Below are 20,315 nucleotides of genomic sequence, written 5' to 3'. Positions count from 1 at the left end.
CTCACATCCGCTGTAGACTCGCTGTCTCCAGTCCCTCCCCTCCCATTCTCTCTTGAACATCTGAAAGAGGCTTTCCCTCAAAAGAAGCCTCTGTCAAGGACAGCATGACCATCATGCTGCTAAGTCCAGTGCTCTCTTCTCGGCACCTACCCCTTTTGCTCTCAGCAGCTCTGGGCACAGTGGATCTCTCACTTCTTTCTGATACGCCTTTCCCTGACTTCCTCATGGCTTGTCTCTGCTTCACTGGCTACCTCTTCTCTGTCTCCTTTGCGAGTTCCTCATCCTCTCGTCAATCTTTAGACTCTGGAAGGCCCTGGAACAACTCTTTTCTCACAATCCCTAGCGACTTCCTTGCTTTAAATACCATTCAGATGCCGATGATTTCCACATTTATGTCCCCAGTCCAGCCCTGTCCCTGAGTTCCCTGCCCACCATCTCCACGTGATGTCTCATGGGCATCTCAAATTTAACATGGCATTGGGCACACATGGCCATAAAGATGGCAACAATAGACACCGGGGATTCCAAAAGAGGGGAGGGAGGGTGGAGGGTAAGGTTGAAAAACTACCTATTGGGTGCCATGTTCACTATTTGGGTGATGGGTTTAGTTAAAGCCCAAACCTCAGCATCACACAATACAGCCACGTTAACATGCCTGCACATAGACCCCATGAATCTAAAAAAAGGAAAAATAAAGAAAAATAAAAGGCACCCACAATAAAAACATTTAAATGATATTTTAAAAATTACCATGGCAGAAACTGAAGAGCTCATTTGCCCCCACTCCCCACATCTGCCTCTTCTCAGTGACTGGCAGCTTGTGAAAACGGGAACAATCAATTCGTTCAATAAACATCTATGGAATAGCTGTGTCAGAATCCCAAAGACTCACCAGGAGGGCAGAGGTGACTAAGACACAGTCCCTACCTTCCAGGGGCAGCCGTAGGGGAAGGTGCATGGAGGAGCAAAGCCCAGCACATAGTAAGTGTTCCTGGTTCAAAATAAGTGTTTGGCAAAATATGAATGAATGAATGAATGAATGCTTATATATGTATGTATAATATTTCTATATGTTTCTCAATTTCAGCACTATTGACATCTGGGCAGATAGTTCTCCGTGGGGGTGGCAGGAGGCCGTCCTGTGCGAGCAGCCTGTTTAGCAGCCTCCCTGGCTTCTACTTGCCAGATGCCAGTAGTCCTTCCCGGATCCTGACCATCAGAAGTGTCTCCACAACCACCACTGTCCCCTGGGGGTTATGAACCACTGACAGAGAATCTGATCTTACAAATTTGTAAGTAGCCAAAGAAGCGATCGCCTAGTTTAACGTTGATAACGTAGATACCACTTTCAAGGGCTTAAAATAGAAACACTGATGGCAGGCCATAGAGGCAAGAGGAAAACGTGAGATGCTGACTTTCGCTGCTCATTAATTTTTTTAAGTACAAAATGCTTGTCAAATGAGTAAATGAACAAATATACCGTGTCTCATGTAGGCCCCTAACTATATGTTTAACAAATCAGAAAATCAACTTTTGGGAGGGACCAAGTGACCAGAGAGAAATGGCGACGGGGCAGCTATAACAGAGACCTATGCATGCAAAGATGTGACCAGCTGCCCTGGGGTGGGGATGGCTCACAAAGAGCCCTTAAATGAAAATGTCTCAAAAATGGCATGGGCTTTGAATCAGGATCTTTAAACGTAATTGTGTAGAATAATCCCATCTAACATAGTGGCCACACACAACGTCAGGAAAAGTTGTGGGGGCAGCAGAGATAGGTGAGCTCCTCTGCTGCCCATGTGGTTCCTTTCTCCCTTGAACGACGCTAGTGAAGACCTGCTCACTTCTCTCTCAGAGGGAACGTGGGCCTCTAGACCCCGTCTCCCAGTGGAATGAACATGTAAGGCTTGCCCCTCACAATAGGAAGGAAAGCTCGAGCTGGGACCTCCGGTTCTGTGATTGCCACTCAGGAAACCACCTTTGCAAAGACTATAACCGTGAGAAAATTATGACAGTGAAAATGATCTAACTGATTCCATTTTCCCTTTAATCTTCAAGCTGCCCTTGTTCATTCCTGGGCAGAGGCCAAAGTAACTTTGGGAGGAATTTAGTTTATAGTTTAGCAAACAAAGATGGTAACAGCCCCTCTCCAAACCAAACCACCTCCTTGCTTGGGGACCAGACCACCTTTGTAAAACCAACAACCTAGCCACAAGATTAGAAATTATGGCTCAGGTGTCATGCAGCCAGAGGCCACAATATTCCTATACCTCCCCAGTTGCTCCCATAAATAACATTACTAGTGTAAATCCTAAGACAGGTGTTTGAGGTATTTTTTAGACCCTGTATTCTGGTGGATCAGCTGGCACCACCCAGATTGGTCAACTGGCTCATCTGGTCTTGTGGCCTTCACCCAGGAATGGACTCAATGCAAGAGGACAACTTAGTATCCCTGATTCCATCCCTGACCCAACTCCAATCCCTATTTCCTAGCCCCCGGAATTCCAAACTCTCAAAAAAACAAACAAACAAACCAACCCTAGCCTCCAAATTTCCAGGGAGTTTGATTTGAGTAATAATAAAACTCCAGTCTCCCATTTAGCCAGTTCTGTCAGAGGCATGTGAACCAGACCAACTCCATCTTGAATAGGGGCTGGGTAAAATAAGGCTGAAACCTATTGGGCTGCATTCTCAGATAGTTAAGGCATTCTAAGTCACAGGATGAGATAGGAGATTGGCACAGGATACAGGTCATAAAGACCTTGCTGATAAAACAAGCTGCAGTAAAGAAGCTGGCTAAATCTCACCCAAACCAAGATGGATATGAGAATGACTTCTGGCCTTCCTCACTGCCACACTCCCACCAGCGCCATGACAGTTTACAAATGCCATGGCAATGTCAGGAAGTTGCCCTATATGGTCTAAAAAGGGGAGGCATGAATAATCCACCCCTTGTTTAGCATATCATCAAGAAATAACCATAAAAATGGGCAACCAGCAGCCCTTGGGGCTACTCTGTCTATGGAGTAGCCATTCTTTTATTCTTCTACTTTCTTAATAAACAGGCTTTCAATATACTCTGTGGACTTGCCCTATATTATTTCTTGCATGAGATCCAAGAATCCTCTCTTGGGGTCTGGATTGGGACCCCTTTCCGGTAACAGTTCTATGTATAATAAACTCTTTTTTGCGATTTCCCCATCTTGATAAGTCAGCTCTGTCTGGGCAGTGGGCAAGGTGAACCCATCCAGCGGTTACACGCACACACCAGCTGGGGCACAGGTCCCGCCCTGCCCACTTGCTCTTGCCTCCGTGCAAGCTGGGAGTGTTCTCCCAGAGCAATGCCCTGCGCTTCTCCACCCAGGCTGTGCCTTCTCCCAGGAAGTAAGCTGAAGGCTCTACGTGGTTATTAACTTGAGCCAAAGGTGGTTGGAAAAACATTATTTTTTATTAAAACAAATATAGTCATAGAGGAAGGAGGACACAACACTCAATAGAATTTAAAAGCTATAAAATATTACATTTCAAAGAAATTACACCTGCGGGCCAGCTGCTTGGACGAAGCCTCCAGACCCTTTGACGGGCACACAGGTATCCTCCTCTGCCATTTAGGAGCATTACCTGGAAACTGAGAATCCCCCTCACTTCACGAAGAGGACACAGAGGCTTGCTCACCAGCAGAATCTGAGCCAGAACCGTGTCCTTCTGGAACCCCAGCCCTGGACACAAGGCAGTAAGCCCCTCTAATAGCAGCGTACCCTGATTACTGTTGTGCCAGAGTCATTTGAGGCATTCTTTCTAATTTTAAGATAGAACCTCTTTGTGTCTTGTTAAAGAAATTTCAAATTTCAGCCAGATGGGAGTGGGCACATTAGGGCAGTGGACCTTCCCCACAGCCCTGAAATCAGTGCAGCCGCCAAGCCAGCCTCTGTCGTGCTTTGTCACTTCTGCAAGATCCAGGGCACCCTGGTTCCCTCCTGAGGACCGACCCCCTGTGGCTACTGACCCTTCTGCCAACAGAAGGGTTCGTGGTTTGCTTGGGCTCTTATTAATTCTGCATCCCTGGTGGGGGAAAAAAAAAAACAGAAACAAGGGCTGGGCATTATTCAGAGTCTTAATTAGGCCTGGCCTCTGCCCAGCAGGATGCCATTTGCATAGACAATGTGACTCCATTGATATTCATGAATTCAAAAACAGAAGCTGCCCAAATGAGGAGTGTTTTCTCTCCAAGATCTCACGTGCTCCATTAAAATAGGCTTCTCCAGGCCCGCTTCATTGCCTGGAAATAAACATGGGGGTGGCCCCCGGGGGGGTCGGTCTAGGGGGCTGTGGTAATGGGGGCGGGGGACGGGACTCCTGGCCCTCTCTCTAGACGTGCAGGCTTTCAGAGAAGGCTGGTAATACACAGGGTCAGCTTTGTGTGCATGTGTTGTGTGTATGTGTTGTGCGTGTGGTTTGTGGTTGTGTATGTGTGTGATATATGTATGTATGTGTGGTATGTGTGTACTGTGTGTATGTGTATGTAGTATGTGTGTGGTATGTTTGTGTGGTGTGTATGTGTATTGTATGTGTGTGAGGTGTGTGTGTTATGTGGTGTGTGTTGTGTGTATGTGTGTTGTGTGTGTGTGTATGTGTGTGGTGTGGTGAGTAGGGGTGTGTGTATGGGGTGTGTGTATGTGTGTGTGTATGTGCATATGTGGTGTGCGTGTGAGTGTGGTATGTTGTATGTGTGGTGTGTGGGGGGGTGTGTAATACATATGTGTGTGTTGTATGTGTGGTGTGTGTGGTGTGTGTGTGGTCTGTTTGTATGTGGTGTGTGTTGTGTTTATGTGGGGGGTGTGTGTGGTGTGTTTGTGTGTATGGTGAGTGTTGTGTGTTTGTGTGTGGTGTGTGTGTTGTATGTGTGGTGTGTGTGTGGTGTGTGTGTGGTGTGTGTTTGTATGTGTGGTCTGTTTGTATGTGGTGTGTGTTGTGTTTGTGTGGGGGTGTGTGTGGTGTGTGGTTTGTGTTTGGTTTGTGCGTATGGTGAGTGTTGTGTGTTTGTGTGTGGTGTGTGTGGTATGTGTGTTGTATGTGTGGTGTGTGTGTTTGTATGTAATGTGTGTGGTGTGTATGTGTGGTGTGGGGGGTGTGGCGTGTGTGGGGGGTGTGTTTGCAGTGTGTTTGTGTTGTGGTGGGTGTGTTTGTGTGTATGGTGAGTGTTGTTTGTGTGCTGTGTGTGTGTTTGTGTGTATGGTGAGTGTTGTTTTTGTGTGTGTGTGTGGGGGGATGTGTTTGCAGTGTGTTTGTGTTGTGGTGGGTGTGTTTGTATGGTGAGTGTTGTTTGTGTGGTGTGTGTGTGTGTGTGTTTGTGTGTATGGTGAGTGTTGTTTGTGTGTGTGTGGGGGGGTGTTTGCAGTGTGTTTGTGTTGTGGTGGGTGTGTTTGTGTGTATGGTGAGTGTTGTTTGTGTGGTGTGTGTGTGTTTGTGTGTATGGTGAGTGTTGTTTGTGTGTGTGTGGGGGGGGGGGGTGTGTTTTCTGGTTGTAGAGTCCTCTGATTTAGGTTCCATAAACCTGGAGTCTGGCCCAGAGGCCCTTCTGAGGCCCCTTACTCCTCCCATGTACCATCAGCATTCATGTGGTCACAAATCTCCCCTTGTAAGGAATGGAAAAATGGTTTAGATAGAAAAATATCCTAACCTATCTTTAAGGCAGTGGCCTACTTACCATGATGCTAATGCAGCAAATGAATCAGCCTCCTGATCCTTCACTTGCATGAGCCCTTTCCCAGTCCCTAGATCAATCCTGATATTTATAATTTTGTGTTCTTTTCTTTAAAAAGGGCCCACATTTGCCAGGCACGGTGGCTCATGCCTATAACACCAGCACTCTGGGAGGCCGAGGCAGGAAGATCACTTGAGGCCAGGAGTTGTAGGTGGCCAGCCTGGGCAATATACAAAGACCCTGTCTCTACAAGAAAAATGCTTTTAATTAGCCAGGTATGGTGGTGCGCACCTGTAGTCTCTGCTACTTGGGAGGCTAGATCGCTTGAGCCCGGGAGGTCACGGGGCTGCAGTGAGCCGTGATTGCACCACTGCCCTCCAGCCTGGACAACAGAGGGAGACCCTGTCTCTTACAAAAAATAAAAAAGAAAGAAAGGAAAGAAAGAAGCCCAAATTGCATAAGAGTCAAGCCACACAAAACTTGGGTCTGTCCCTGTTGGAGGGCACTGTGGTTCTCTGTGTGGTAGGGTTGACTTGTGGGTTAAATCTTTTCTTTTTTGAAGAAAACTTAAGAGGACGGAGACTGGGAAAAGCGGGGCTTGGGGGAAAAAGGAGCCAGTTTCCATATCGTGAAAGCTTAACTCAGTCCAGATGGCTGTCTGCATAATTAACAGAAAAGCAATTGTAAGTGTGTACTGAAGTGTGTTAAGCATTTCTTGAGAAAGAGCAGAAAGTGTTATGCTTTACCCATGGTCTTCCAAATGTACCACCTAAGGGGAACGATTTTTCCCATTTTGTGAGTTAACAGGGGCAATGCAGACAAGAATTTCTTCCTTCTTCCTTCTCCCAGTTTTTACTGATAGGTAAAAAGTTCCAGCATGCACTAGCTAAGCCTTTTTTCTGTCCATTTAAGCGTGCAGATACGATCTCAGTCAGACAAACAGTGCCGCAAATGCAAGCTCCAGGCTCCCCAAAATTTGCTTGGGCCAGTAAATATTTAGGCAAAGAGTAGATAAAAGTGGGTGTGATTTGTCTCTGGAGGATTCCAGGAAGTGGGTACTATGTTACTATGTTTCAGATCACCCAATCCACTCTTCCCTAATACCTTGCCATATTTTATTTTCTTCATGGGACTAATTGCCTTGTGATATCTCTTGTTCTGTTGTATTTGTTTACTGTTTAGACAATGTAATAGCTATGAGAGTAGATATCCTTTCTTTTCTATTTAACATGGTAGATTCATGTATTGGATGGATTAATCCATACACCCATCCATCCATTCATTTATTTAAAGAATATTTATCTTCTTAAATACTAAATATAATATTATTATATTATATAATATTAAATATCCTACCCAGCAAGGGGTAGGATAGCAGCCATGTGAGCCCTCATGGAGCTTACAGACTGAGAGATCAGCTGAAACACTTGCCCTACTGTTCCTTCTCACTCTCTCATCCCTCCCAGTCCCCAGTGAGTCAGGAGTGTGACACAAGGCAGGGTAAATACACTTACTCAGGCACTTCTCCAAAGCCTTCCAGAGGCTGTGCTTCAGCAGCGTAGATCTTGGCATAATACCTGGCAGTATTTTGAACATAGCATTCCTATATCACCAAAATACATAGAGAGCCCCAGTGACTACAGGAAATTCAGACAGCATCGCCCAGTAAGACTATTCAGGAGATTTCCCAGTAAGGTAAAGCCAATGAATCGACTAGCCCATCCCCTGGTTGGGGTTGCAGTGGCAACAATTATTAGAACCTAGAGTTGGCCACCTACAGAGGAGCTCTGAGACATGAAGAAACTATCCCGGTGGAGGTCAAGTGGTCTCCGGGACCAGGTGTCCCTGAACTATAAAATTTCTCGAGCCAGCATGGCTGAAATTCACCCCAGAACTAAGGGGACTGGCCCCTCATCACGTCATCGGGTGGCACTTGGGGCACTACTGGGTTTCCTGTGAGATCTGCCATTGCAATCCCTTTTCAAAGGTGTAACTGAAGTAGTCAATAGTGAACAGCACAAGATTTCTGCCTTAGGAAAAGCTAAGTGGATTCTGCTTCCTACTCTGTGGGGCTTTTCTGAGCAAGAATCCAGATGCTGGGAGATTTTCCAAGACTGTGTCATATTTGAGATAGAGGGAATACTCAGAGAGAAAAGAAAAAAGAGGGGTGGATTGGGAGGAGAAAGGAAACAATGGACAGAATCCTATATTCAGAGAGCAGAGCTGCCTTCAGAAGCACAGAGTCCCACGTGACATTGCTGTGGGATCATGATGCTTCGTGCTTGGCTGTACCTGAGAGATTCATCTGAGTTTAACCTATGGATTTTAATATTTTAAATGGTTTTTTTTTTTTTTTTTTTTTTGAGACGGAGTCTCACTCTGTCGCCCAGGCTGGAGTACAGTGGCTGGATCTCAGCTCACTGCAAGCTCCGCCTCCCGGGTTCACGCCATTCTCCTACCTCAGCCTCTCGAGTAGCTGGGACTACAGGCGCCCGCCACCTCGCCCGGCTACTTTTTTGTATTTTTTAGTAGAGACGGGGTTTCACCGCGTTAGCCAGGATGGTCTCGATCTCCTGACCTTGTGATCCGCCCGTCTCGGCCTCCCAAAGTGCTGGGATTACAGGCTTGAGCCACCGCGCCCGGCCTAAATGGTTTTAATTGTTTAAAATGTTTATGGTAAACATTTTAAAGGGGCACATAGCTTGTGAAAGACCCAACTTTCACAATTTCACAGTGAAATGCGTGGACCAGGTGCGGTGGTGGCTCATGCCTGTAACCCTAGCACTTCGGGAGGCAGAGGCAGGAGGATCACTTGGAGCCCTCCAGGAGGTCAAGACCAGCCTGGGCAACATAGGGAGACCCTGTGTCTGAAAAAAATAAATAAATAAAAATTAGCTGGGCGTGATGGCATGCGCCCGTAGTCCTAGCTACTTAGGAGGCTGAGGCAGGAGGGTTGCTTAAGGCCAGGAGGTCAAGGCTGCTGTGGAGCCATAATCATGCCACTGCACTCCAGCCTGGGGGACAGAGTGAGACCCTGTCTCAAAAAGCAAAAAACAAAGAAGGAGTGAAATATGTGGACCAAATATGTGGAAAGGAGGAGGAAGGATGGAGAGAAGCTAAGGCTCTCCTGCCCTCTCCTCTCGCCTCGAGTTCTATGATTCGATAACACAGAGAAATGAGAACTCAGCTAGGGCCTTGTGTTTGTCTCTCTTCCTGTTTCATATGCTAACATTAAACCAAACTCAGGAAGGCAGAAAACAAGACCAATGCTGACTCTTCTGGATATACCCCACGCCTCTCCCTCTCCACAAACAAACCCAAACAAAACACTCCAGCAACTAGTGCTGATGTTACCTGTTCCCGGGGACCCAGGCATCTAGTGTAGCTTAGAACCCCCACTTTCCATATCATCCTAGGTCCAAGTAGATTCAACCCCCCAGGGATCTCATAGGGCTTCTTAGAAACAAAATCAGTTACATCTCAGGTTAGAACTGGTGAGGTGTCTCTAGGCATTGGCTGAGTCCCCAGTAGCTGGCATAAGGCCAAGAAATTACTCCTAAGAACTGAGAAGTGATCTCCAGCACTTAGATTGAATTGAAACCCCCAAAGAGGAAAAACACCCTTTTGAAGACACTCCCATCAATCCTGAGTCTGATTTTCATCTCGTCTTATCATGGGGTGGCTGTCACACCAGAAGCGACAGCCTCTGGGCAGATGGACCCACCTGGGCAGCGAGCTTGTAGTTCCTTTGGATGAGCTCATCATTATTTCTGGTCCCATAGGCAACGGCATTGTGCACCTTAAGCACACAGGCATGGCCAGGTTTGAAGACGGGCGTGAGGCCGTGCATCACTGTGCTGCGGAAGGCTTTGCGGTGAACCCCTTCTCCGAAGTGCAGCTCCTCCGTGGCGATCTGACCACGCAGGCGGCCCCCAAAGTAGCTGTCATGGAGGAAGTCTTCTTTGAAGATGAGTTGGCTGAATTCAATCTCTTCGCATCCTGAAACACAGCACAGCTTTGGTTGGAAAGAATACCTCCCAGTCCTGCTCCTTAGCTAATTCCACATGGGGAGGGTCCCCACACAAGGACAATGACAAGGCTGACCTGCAGAACCAAGAGGGGGCAGCCATACTTACCCTTCAAAAGAAGCATAGCTAAAAGAAGAGATGAGTGGGTTGGTGAGGAGGAGACAGGTCATTGAATGAGAATGTGGGAACATCAGTGAGAGATGGGTTGGAGCAAAACTGGAAAGATCAGGAAAAGAATTCTAGACAGACCTGGAAAATATAAGTGGAACCAAGCAAAGTAATAAAAGGCAAGTTGAAAAGATGGGTAAGTGTAGAGGAGGGAAGAAAGACCAATGATAAGATCCGATAGTATCGGATCCACCTTTTTTTCATTATTGCCCCCCCAACCCCGGAATCTTTGCTGGAACTTGTTTTAATTGCCTGCCATAAAAGCTTAATACCACAAATATACTGTTTATGTACCATATGTATATCTGTGCTTTATACAGAAAAAGAGTAACTTTTTTTGCCTGCCAAGAACCGGCGTTGGTCCTCTTGGGAGCAATACTGCCTCCATTGAGAAAGCATGCAATAAGTAAAAGAAACAGGTAGCAATAAACAAACAAACAAACAAACAAAAATAGTAAGAAGAATGGCCTTTGAAGAGAGATTGAGAAAAAGGTAGAATCATTTTGGATTTATTTGTAAAAAGAAAAGTAGAATTATTTTGAGTTTTCTAGCAGCTGTTTTCTTTTCAGAGTGGATTCTACACGTATTTGAGATGACAGTGAATTTAATCAGGAAGGTCCATTTTAAACTAGAGATGACCCAATCAGACTTCTCATTCACTGAGAGAAGAAAATTAGGTGGCTTTCAATGAAATAAGATTGTTTGGATTTTTAAAATGCTTTCCACTTCTCAAAACTGATGAAAACTAACATCTTTCTGAATGTTTACAAGAAGAAAGAAATCATGGGTTGTGTGAAAAATCTTACTTCATGTTTCTATATACAATGCTTAAGGAAATATTTTTCTTCTCCTCTCAAAATATTTCAAATCATATGATTTGAGACTGATGGTAGCTATTAAAACTATAAAGAGACTGAAACTATTCTGATAGGGTATTGATTAAGGTCAGGGCCTAGTTACTGCCAGAAAGAAAGAAAGGGAGTGGGGTTCGGTGGATTTTCAAACAGAAAAACTAGGTAAAGAGCTAGAAGCTTCTGGAAGAAAGAGGATATTCCTAAAGGTGCTCCTAGCATTTTCACGAAGGCCAGCAGAAGACTGTGGGATATCTGAATATGTCGCCCTCAAATCTGCCTCTTTGGTAAAAGGATTGTTGAGCTGAAGGCAATTAAGAAGCAGCAGAGGCAAGAAAGCTCTCTGCCTTCCCCCTATTTGCCTAAAATCGGGACATAAATTTATAAACACAGAAAAATTCTACTCCCCTTCTACCAGGAAGAACAAAGGTTAATGACTGAAGACAACTTTAGCCCCTGAGGAGCCTGGAGATGAGCAGCAGACATTAACAAGCATTAATGAGAATCCAGATGCTGGGAGATTTTCCAGGGTTTTGGAAATGCCTTTCCACAAGCTACTGCCCTTACCTACCCAAAGTCCTTCCCTCTGCCCTGTCACTTCTCGAAAAATGCACCATTCTTTGTTTAGATGCTGTATAAGCTGGAATTCAAATCCCTTCTTAAATGAGCACTTCTTGAGTGTCTCCCATGTATATATGAATGATACATGCTCATCAACCTGTTTGTTTTCCTCTCACTAATCTTCTTTTGTTACAGGGATCTGTTCCAACTAAGAACTTATGAAGACTGAAGAATAAATTGTTTTTCTTCCCCTGGAATTCCTACTGAGTAACTTGCCCTGGGTTTCTGGAGAGAACTGGGTTGGAGCTGCAGGGAAACAGGCAAATGGGACATTTTCTCAGATAAAGTTTTAGGCAATACCTGGATCGCAGATTTTACTCTAAGTCACAGAACCAAGAAAAAAAAAATTAATCTATGGAGAAAAGCACAGTTTTATTTTAACAGTTAAATTTAAAAATTAGGTGAGAAAATAGAGAGAGAATGCTTTTCTGTATCCCACACCTTCTCAGTTCCATTCCAGTTATATGATTAATGTTAACAATTTGGCCTCTAATACCACTTACAGAGTATAGGAAATGTTATATGTACATACCTTAGAGCCCAATGAACATGAGTTATCTCTGTCACATCCTGTCTTCCTTCAAAACCCTCACATTTCTAATATTTAATTATTAAAAGTAAAATGTTTGTGCACCTTACGCTTTAAAATTCAGCAAATCTAATTAACTGAAGATCAAAGTTGGTCCAGGCCATATGCTTAGAAAGTAGGAAGGAAAATTTGTTTGCATATTACTACATGTGGTAAAATTAATAACCCTGTCTATGATTTCCAACAGAAATGCTTATTTGACAAAGATAAAGCCATGAAAGAAAAAAAGAAATCTTAGACCTATTCTTTGTCTCTTGAAAATCTTGCAGGGCAAGAGCTGGAGTTCTAGGTGGAACTTTCCAAGCTGAAACTCATCTACTGGGCCTTCCTTTACAGAAGCAGAAGGTATAGACTCTGCAGCTCTGCAGAAATCTGAAAGGACAGCCTGTCCAAAAATGTCTTCCGCAGTGATGGCTGAAATGAGCGCGTCCGCTTGGTTAGAGTTTGCACCTCTTTTAAAGTGAGAGATGGAGGTGAGAATTCATCCTTTAGAACAATTTCTTCCCTGGTAAGAGTAATGAAGGTAACCAGAGAACTGAGCACCTGAGGGGAGGCTCAGGAAAAGCAGGCATGTAGCAGTGCGAGTCTCGGGTTGTGGAGAAGGTGCAACTTTCTTTGCAGCTTTGCAGAGCCATCTGTTGCCAGGACTCACACTCCACGCTGCCTAAAATCCCTGAGAGGGGGCAGTGCCATGAGAAAGAATCAGGAGAGACTGGGTGTGGTGGTTCACACCTGTAATCCTGGAACTTTGGGAGGCCAAGTCAGGTGAATCACCTGAGGTCAGGAGTTCGAGACCAGCCTGGCCAACATGATGAAACCCCATCTCTACTAAAAATACTAAAAATTAGCTGGGTGTGGTGGCAGGTGTCTGTAATCCAACTACTCAGGAGACTGAGGCAGGAGAATTGCTTGAACTCGGGAGGTGGAGGTTGCAGTCAGCCGAGATCTTGCCATTGCACTTCAGCCTGGGTGACAGAGCAAGACTCCGTCTCAAAAAAAAAAAAGAATCAGGAGAGACTCATTGGAATCCACCAGACAGACTCGCCAGATGAGTGTTGGGAGATCCCAATGCCTCACTGAGGTTCCTTGCTACACCCATACATTGTGAAATCCAAATCAACTCAGAGAAACCATGAGGATACCTGCAGCCACTGGTTACAAAGACTGCTCCGAGGTGCAGAAAAGCAATCCACAAATATATTCATAAAACACAATAACATCATTAAATTGGGCTTCATTTTGTCCATGATTCATTTCCAACTTTCTCATAAGCTTAGCTTTTTAGTTTTTTAAATTAGAGACCATCTTGTAAAAGATTATTTATTCCTCCTATAGAGAATTAAATAAATAAACTGTTTAGTGAGATAGTCCTCTAAATTTAAAAAAAAAAAAATGTGATTAAAAGTAATTTTCCAAATCAGCCGGGTGCAGTGGTGAGCACCTGTCGTCCAGGCTCCTCAGGAGGCTGAGGTAGGAGGATCATTAGAGTCCAGGAGGCCGAGGCTGCAGCGAGCTATGATTGTGCCACCGCATTCCAGCCTGGACGAAAGAGTGAGACCCTGTCTCAAAGAAATAACATAAAAGTAATTTTCGGCTTCTTTATCTGAAGGTACAAGGATAGGGAGGGGCCAAGAATTACTTCCCCAGCCGGGTGAGTCAGTGAAACTGACACCCCCAGTAACAATGGAGCCAGAAACCAGGAGAAGGTGATGTCATCAGGGTTCAGACCCAAGCTCTGTGGCTGGAGTCACTGGGCTACAGCGGTGGTACCATTTCCACCAAATGGCCAGTAGCTCATCCCCACTGGGGTCTCTCAAGTAATCCTTGAGAAATGAGCTTATGCAAACCTAAACCAATAAAACCATAGCAAGTGTCTGAGATGTGAATGCCAATCAATGCTAAGAAGCTGATGAAACAGAGACTCCCTTCTCAGAGTCTTTTTATTTTCTAAAGTATTAGGAGGAAGGGGATTCTTTTGCATATTTTGCCTTCTGGGGCGATGAGAGCAGAAATGGAGGAAGGATTTTAAATTATAACACACGTATGCTACACACTAAAGATGAGTATTTAGCATCTGAGTGGGTTTGTGAAGAGCTTGTATATAAGTTTACTATTTTGCGTTAATATCACAATATTTGCTAGGCCATTTCTTTTTCTTTTTTTCTTTTTTCTTTTTTTTTTTTTTTTTGAGATGGAGTCTTGCTCTGTTGTCAGGCTGGAGGGCAGTGGTGTGAGCTCGGCTCACTGCAACCTCCACCTTGTGGTTCAAGCCATTCTCTTGCCTCAGCCTCTTGAGTAGCTGGGATTACAGGCATGCGCCACTACGCCAGGCTAATTTTGTATTTTTAGTAGAGATGGGGTTTCACCATGTTGGTCAGGATAGTCTTGATCTCTTGACCTCATGATCCCACCCACCTTGGCCTCCCAAAGTGCTGGGATTACAGGCGTGAGCCACTGCGCCTGGCCTATTGCTAGACCATTTCTAAGTTGAGATCTCAGTTTCTTGCTTTTGATACACTGGATGTGACTGCATTTTGATTACTTTTATTACTTGTTTCTGCAGAGATTTCAGGCGTTCTGTTTGTTTTAAAAATCAGTACATGCAATAAATCTTTAAGATGCTAGTTCAATTAACTGTCAGAATTTATCCATATTTCTCCTAAAACTGACAGTGGATCCTCCCCTGTGCTGAAAGTCATGGTCACATGGGGTGAGGTTGGACCACCGTGGTGTATGGAACTGGCCTCCTGCAGCTCCTGAGAGCTGATGACGGGCAGCTCTTCCCAGTTCCATGATGTGTGATGTCACACTGGTGGTTTAAAAGTGGCCGCACTGAATTTACATCATGGAAATTGTAGGACTCAGAGCTTCCCCAACCCTCAGCATGTTGTTAAATATTTACCCCAGCACACCACCAGGCAAGGGTGGGCATGGGTGGGCGTAGGTGGGTGAGTAATTCTCCTTAAGAGGGAAGACATGGCAAACACAGATTCCACCAAACTGTGGAAAATTCACTGGGTGGCCCAGGAACAGCACGAGCATTCATGAACAGCAGTGTTAGGCTGTGGCTAACACCAGGTGCCAAAAGAAAGCAGAGAAACACATCTTTTCTTTTCATTAAGACACAAATGAATGGAATGATTCTCCAGACACCTGGCTGTCTTTGGGAATCTGCTCAGCTAGTCAAACTGAAAAGAAAATTGAAGAAACAAAACAAGCTGTGTAAGTCCCAGCAGCTGAAAACTCCCATGCAGAAGGGCTGAATGCAAGACCGATGTTTAAAGGGAAAAGTCAAATCCAAACTCCCCCTCTACGTGTTCCCCAAAACTCCCCTGCTATAGTGTACCATTCAATTCTGGATATCTATAGTCTAACAAACTTACAATAGGAAGTATGGCCCTACATTCACATTGAATTGGCTCATGAATTGTCCTTCTTTTCTCAAGTCACACCATAGCTCTCCTTCTCAGTTGGAAGAGTCCATAGGATTACTGCTTCTACCCTTTACTCCGGGAGCTATTTTATGCTTTATGGCAAGCCCATTTCCTCTGGCAGGCCAACCCCAACTGACTTACCTTTAGTATCCTGGCGACTTGACAGTTGTTTGAGAACTAGAAGAAGACAAAGCAGAGAATGGCTTCAGTACAAATGTCCATTGTGAACGGGCAGGGGCTAGTGGTTTTCACTGAAAACTGAAAAGCTGTGGTCTACCTTCAGCTGTGAGGTTAAATTCAGCAGTCACTTTTCCATAGCTGTTCTTGATGCAGCAGTAATAGAGGCCCTGGTCCTTCAGACTGGCTTGAACGATGGCAAAGGAAACAGTGGAGTTGTCCCCTGCACTACAATGAGGAATATTCACATTGACACACTTCATCATTCTATGGTTGCATTTTTTTTTCTAATATATTTAAGAAGAAAGAAGCGAAGGCTTCCCTGCTCACATGTTTTCAGCCAATGAGCTGCCCAAGGGGCAAAATCACGATCCGCTGTTTAAATAATTGATGTCTCCACAGAGGAGAGTCATTACATTTTGGCTAACACGCTCACTCCAATAAGCAGTATGAACACAAAGAAATGTTCAGTAGGTTTAACTGCCATGAGTAGAGCCAAGAATTGAAATTGTGAATTCTGGGAGCTGTTGTTAACATTTCTGCTCAGAATTCAGCTCAATTATGTGACTAATCCGGGCGTCCTGTGCTTGACGGAAAGTCTGATAACTCCAAACCCAAACTTACACAATAAGGAACAAGAGAAAAGGGGGTTCTTAGCTTTATGCTACCTCAGGATTCATGACTGAGGACCCCTTTATAATAGTGTCCTGTCCTCCCCTAGTGAGGTGCCAACCGTCCAACTAGTCACCCACCAAATATTATTGAGTTCCAGTCACTGTGCTATGAAAACTAAAACTGGCGGTGGTGGTCGTGTTGGTGGTGGTGATGACAGTAATGATGATGCTGAGAGCCAATGTGCACTGAGCATTTGGTATGTACCAGGCATTGTGCCAAATCACATAAAGATCAATTTCATGATGTCCTCAGAACGACCTAATGAGAGAACTACGTTTACTATTCTCAGTTTGCAGATGAGGAAACTGAGACATAGAAAAATGTAAACAAATGATTTTGACCTCATTAAGCTGCCTCCCCAAGTAAATTATGGTTCCTGCCCTCAAGTCTGGGATAATCTGAAATATAGGTAGAGCCACATATTTATTCCAAAGTCTCAAACAAAAAACTTACTTTACAGCAAAAAAAAAAGAGAGGATATTCAAATGTTGTTCTGGTTTTGTTCTTTAAAATGAACTTTGTTTAAACATTCACCAAGATTCTGTGTGTTTATGTGTATACATGTGTGTGGTGTACATTTTAGCTTGGGTTTGTTTCATCGTTTAACAACAAAAATTCACCGAACTTGAGTTTGTCTCAGTTGCATGTTCAAAAAAAGTGTTCATTATTGGTTGTTTTTTCAATAGACTTTAAGCCTCCAGTATATACATTCCTTCCCTGGAATATACCAGTGGCTTAAAACGAAGTTCACAAAATCATTCAACTTCCTTCATTCCTGGGGGCTCTGAACATCTCCCATTGTATGGTTAAAACTGGATGTGAACAAGTCCAGTTATAATGGGGAGATTTCCGGAGAGGGCAATAAAACACTGAGCGGGCCACAGAGGAGGCTTGTGGAAAGTCCTTCTCCAAAGCTCTAGGATCGGCACAGCCTTTCTGTTATTGAAAGGGGCAGGCAAGTGCTACCTGAAGGGCTGGGGGCTGAACTAGAACTGTCCCGTGAACATCTTCCTTCCAGCCTAGAAATTCTCTGATACTTGGCCCAGAACCATGAAGACCGTTTTTCCTGGCTTGACCCATGGTCCCCACCCAAGGCTTTCTTCTAGAGGGAATACATATAGGAGTCAGAAAGGTCTGGATCCCAACCCTGAGGCTGACCTCAGGTGTACTATGTAGCCTCTCACCCTCAGTTTCCTCCTCTGTGAAAGCAGAATGAGCAAGATCACAGCTCAGATGTGTCATAAGGAGTAACTGACACCAGCGTGTGAAGCTTTGGTGAAAAGCCCAGTCCTGAGAGTGGTCACGAGTCATTACTTCATGGTGAGCAGTAGTATTAGTGGGGAACAGTAGTATTAGTGTGCTTTCTCCATGAAACAAAACTACCTCGGAAGTCCCGAAGAGTTCTATCTAGCATTTGTGGAGTATCTGCTCTGTGCTTAGTACCGGGGGATTCAATGATGAAAAAAAAAAAAAAAAAAAAAAAAAGGCATAGTCCTTGCCCTTGAGAGTCTTCTAATCTGGGAGGAAACGGACAAACAGAAAATACCAATACAGCTATAGAAAGCAAAAACAAGTGACCTTGTGCCTTTTTTTTACCAAGAGGGTAAGCTCAGTTTCATATCCTCTTACCCTGTAAGGGACAAATCTTTTTACCTTAGGAAATGGCCACAGACAGCAGAACATCAGTGGTGATTAGCTGTACAGACAAATGCAAAAGAAGCCCATGCCCAGAGTGTGATCAGAGGAACACAAAGAATGAAATTGGCTGCAGGGAGAGGGTAGTTAGCGTGGGGACTTCTCTGAGAGACCCCATCATCCATCACCAGCCCTGAGGAGCCAGGGCTTGGCAGCACTCCCACCCGCCACTCAGTCTGGGCTGAGAAGCCCTCGGGTTGTTTCTCTCAGGGCCATCCAAGGAGATCCTGCCATCCCAGCAGCCAGCTCCTCATTCACTGGTTCCCAGCAGGAACAACATGACCTGTGCTCCATGACCTTGCTCAGCTATCAGCAGAGCCACTCCACATGGACAGCTGCACTTTCAAAAGCCCAGGGAACTCAGAAGGACCTCTCTCCCCAGAGCGGAGAATGGGTTCCTGGTTACTAAGAAGGTATTGATGGCCAAATAGCACCAGAGGGTGCCACCTTGAGGTCTCCATGGAGCCAAGACATGCCACTGCTACACAGAGACTCAAACCAAGCTACCACTTTCTTCTTACTGGTTTCTTTGAAGTATATTAGTCTTGCCCTAACCACAAGAATGTCTTCTGACACCTAATTTCCACACTTTAGCCTGTTAAGGAAAGTACCCAAAAGTTGCGGACAAAGACTGGAGGAGGATCACAGTCATTGTTCAACAGGATCACTTGAGGATGATCTACTGAAAGGAGAATGCTTTGCTATTTCCCATTTACACAGAACCCACTCATAGAACCATTTACATAGAACCTGTAACCTAAAAGTTATAGGTTAACTTTTAGGTTTCTGTGCAATAGAAAAGATAACTCCCAAAGTTTATTACCTGTCAAACATTAACCAGTGTTATATCTATTTCAAAATGTATTTCCGCATTCCTTTACCTGATTGACTATCTAAATCTTCATTCCTTAAATGCTCCTTTGAACAATCTTGCCATTGTACAGGTTCCCTCATGATACTTAGTAAGTTCAAGAAGACCTTTGCTCCAGGTTGATATTATATGTGAGAGATTTCAACTCTTTGAAAATGATACAAGGACAGTGACACATTGCATGGAGGCACAAGTAAAGGGAAACGCTGGCCTGGAAGTAGGCATGAGAGAAATTAGCAAACATTTGAAAACCCACTTGAAATAATGTAAATGATCTCTCAATAAACAAATGAGTTATGACTCCTAAATATTCTCAAGTGTTCGCATGGAGAAAGCAGATGGGTTCAACTAAGCCAGACACTGTCACCAAGGAGAAATGAAGCAAACATCACTAGCAATCAAAGGCCTTAGCCACGCGTCATCAGTAAGTAGAATGCTTACTAATGACATATGCTCCCCAGGGGAAAGTCAGATTTATGGTAAATACGTATCAAATGGAAAAGGGATGTGCAAATATTCAAGTGGTAATTCTGAGCTCAGAGCAAGGCTGATGAATGGAAAAACAGTGAAAATGCTGGTTAATTGTTCTTGGCTGACAGCTTCAGAAAATAATTTAAAATGAATAATTAGTATTAATACCTTTTTAAGTGAAGCTCTAGGGAACTTCCTTGACTTAAAAAGCAAACCATTCCTTTTCCATTATAATTCTTCTTAAGCCATACCGAAGACGGGCAGGGTAATGGTGACATTTTAGGCAAAGTGGTTATTCTATCAATCACAATCCAGTTAAATGCTCTGGAGTGATGTTAGTAGAAATGAAATCATAGCTCAAGTATCCCATCGTTACATTTGAGAAATAGCTTCCAGACATACGTTCCAAGCAGACGTATATGGTTTAATTAAACAGAAAACTCAGATTTTCTCACTTTTTCAGTCTACTGGTGACAAAAATAAGGGGATTAGAACCCCTCCCATATCTTAGGGAGCTAAACTGGGAACCCCTTTGGCAGAGGGTTGACTTTCGAACCAGGTGATTTGTTTCTAGATTGTGTCAGATGAAGCTCGAATTCATCAGTTCACTTGAACAAGCATTTATTGCCAAGAAAAGCTGCTTAAGAAAGCCATTAATCTGGTTCATTCCATAGGGGATATTCTTGGCAATGATTCTCGCTCTCATCTCTCTCCTCATTTTTCTCTCCTTTATTATCTTAAGGACATGGCCGGACGCGGTGGCTCACTCCTGTAATCCCAGCACTTTGGGAGGCGGAAATAGGTGGATCACTGGAGGCCAGGAGTTTGAGACCAGCCTGGGCAACATGGCAAAACCCTGTCTCTACTAAAAATACAAAAGAAAATTAGCCAAGCATGGTGATGTGCTCCAGTAATCCTAGCTACTCGGGAGGCTGAGGTGGGAGGATCACTTGAGCCCAGGAGGTGGAGCCTGCAGTGAGCCATGACTGCACCACTACACTCCAGCCTGGGAGATGGGAGTAGGACCTTGT

The 20,315-nt window shown here is 44.4% G+C and overlaps 1 protein-coding gene across 1 annotated transcript in view; it reads right to left on the bottom strand.

The window, feature by feature from the left end:
* Positions 1-20,315, bottom strand: part of ALPK2 (alpha-kinase 2) — a 128,951-nt gene that overhangs the window by 25,163 nt on the left and 83,473 nt on the right. The window contains exons 6-9 of the mRNA XM_011971703.1: positions 15,673-15,800; positions 15,537-15,572; positions 9,429-9,703; positions 7,219-7,307 (exon numbers count right to left, since the gene is read on the bottom strand). Coding sequence (XP_011827093.1) covers positions 7,219-7,307; positions 9,429-9,703; positions 15,537-15,572; positions 15,673-15,800 — 528 coding nt within the window. The remainder of the gene's footprint in view (positions 1-7,218; positions 7,308-9,428; positions 9,704-15,536; positions 15,573-15,672; positions 15,801-20,315) is intronic.

This window comes from Mandrillus leucophaeus, unplaced genomic scaffold (genome assembly GCF_000951045.1).
Source record: "Mandrillus leucophaeus isolate KB7577 unplaced genomic scaffold, Mleu.le_1.0 Scaffold124, whole genome shotgun sequence".
Taxonomy (NCBI): domain Eukaryota; kingdom Metazoa; phylum Chordata; class Mammalia; order Primates; family Cercopithecidae; genus Mandrillus; species Mandrillus leucophaeus.
Note: the sequence above shows the minus strand (reverse complement) of the source record. Positions and strands in the feature narration are given on the sequence as shown.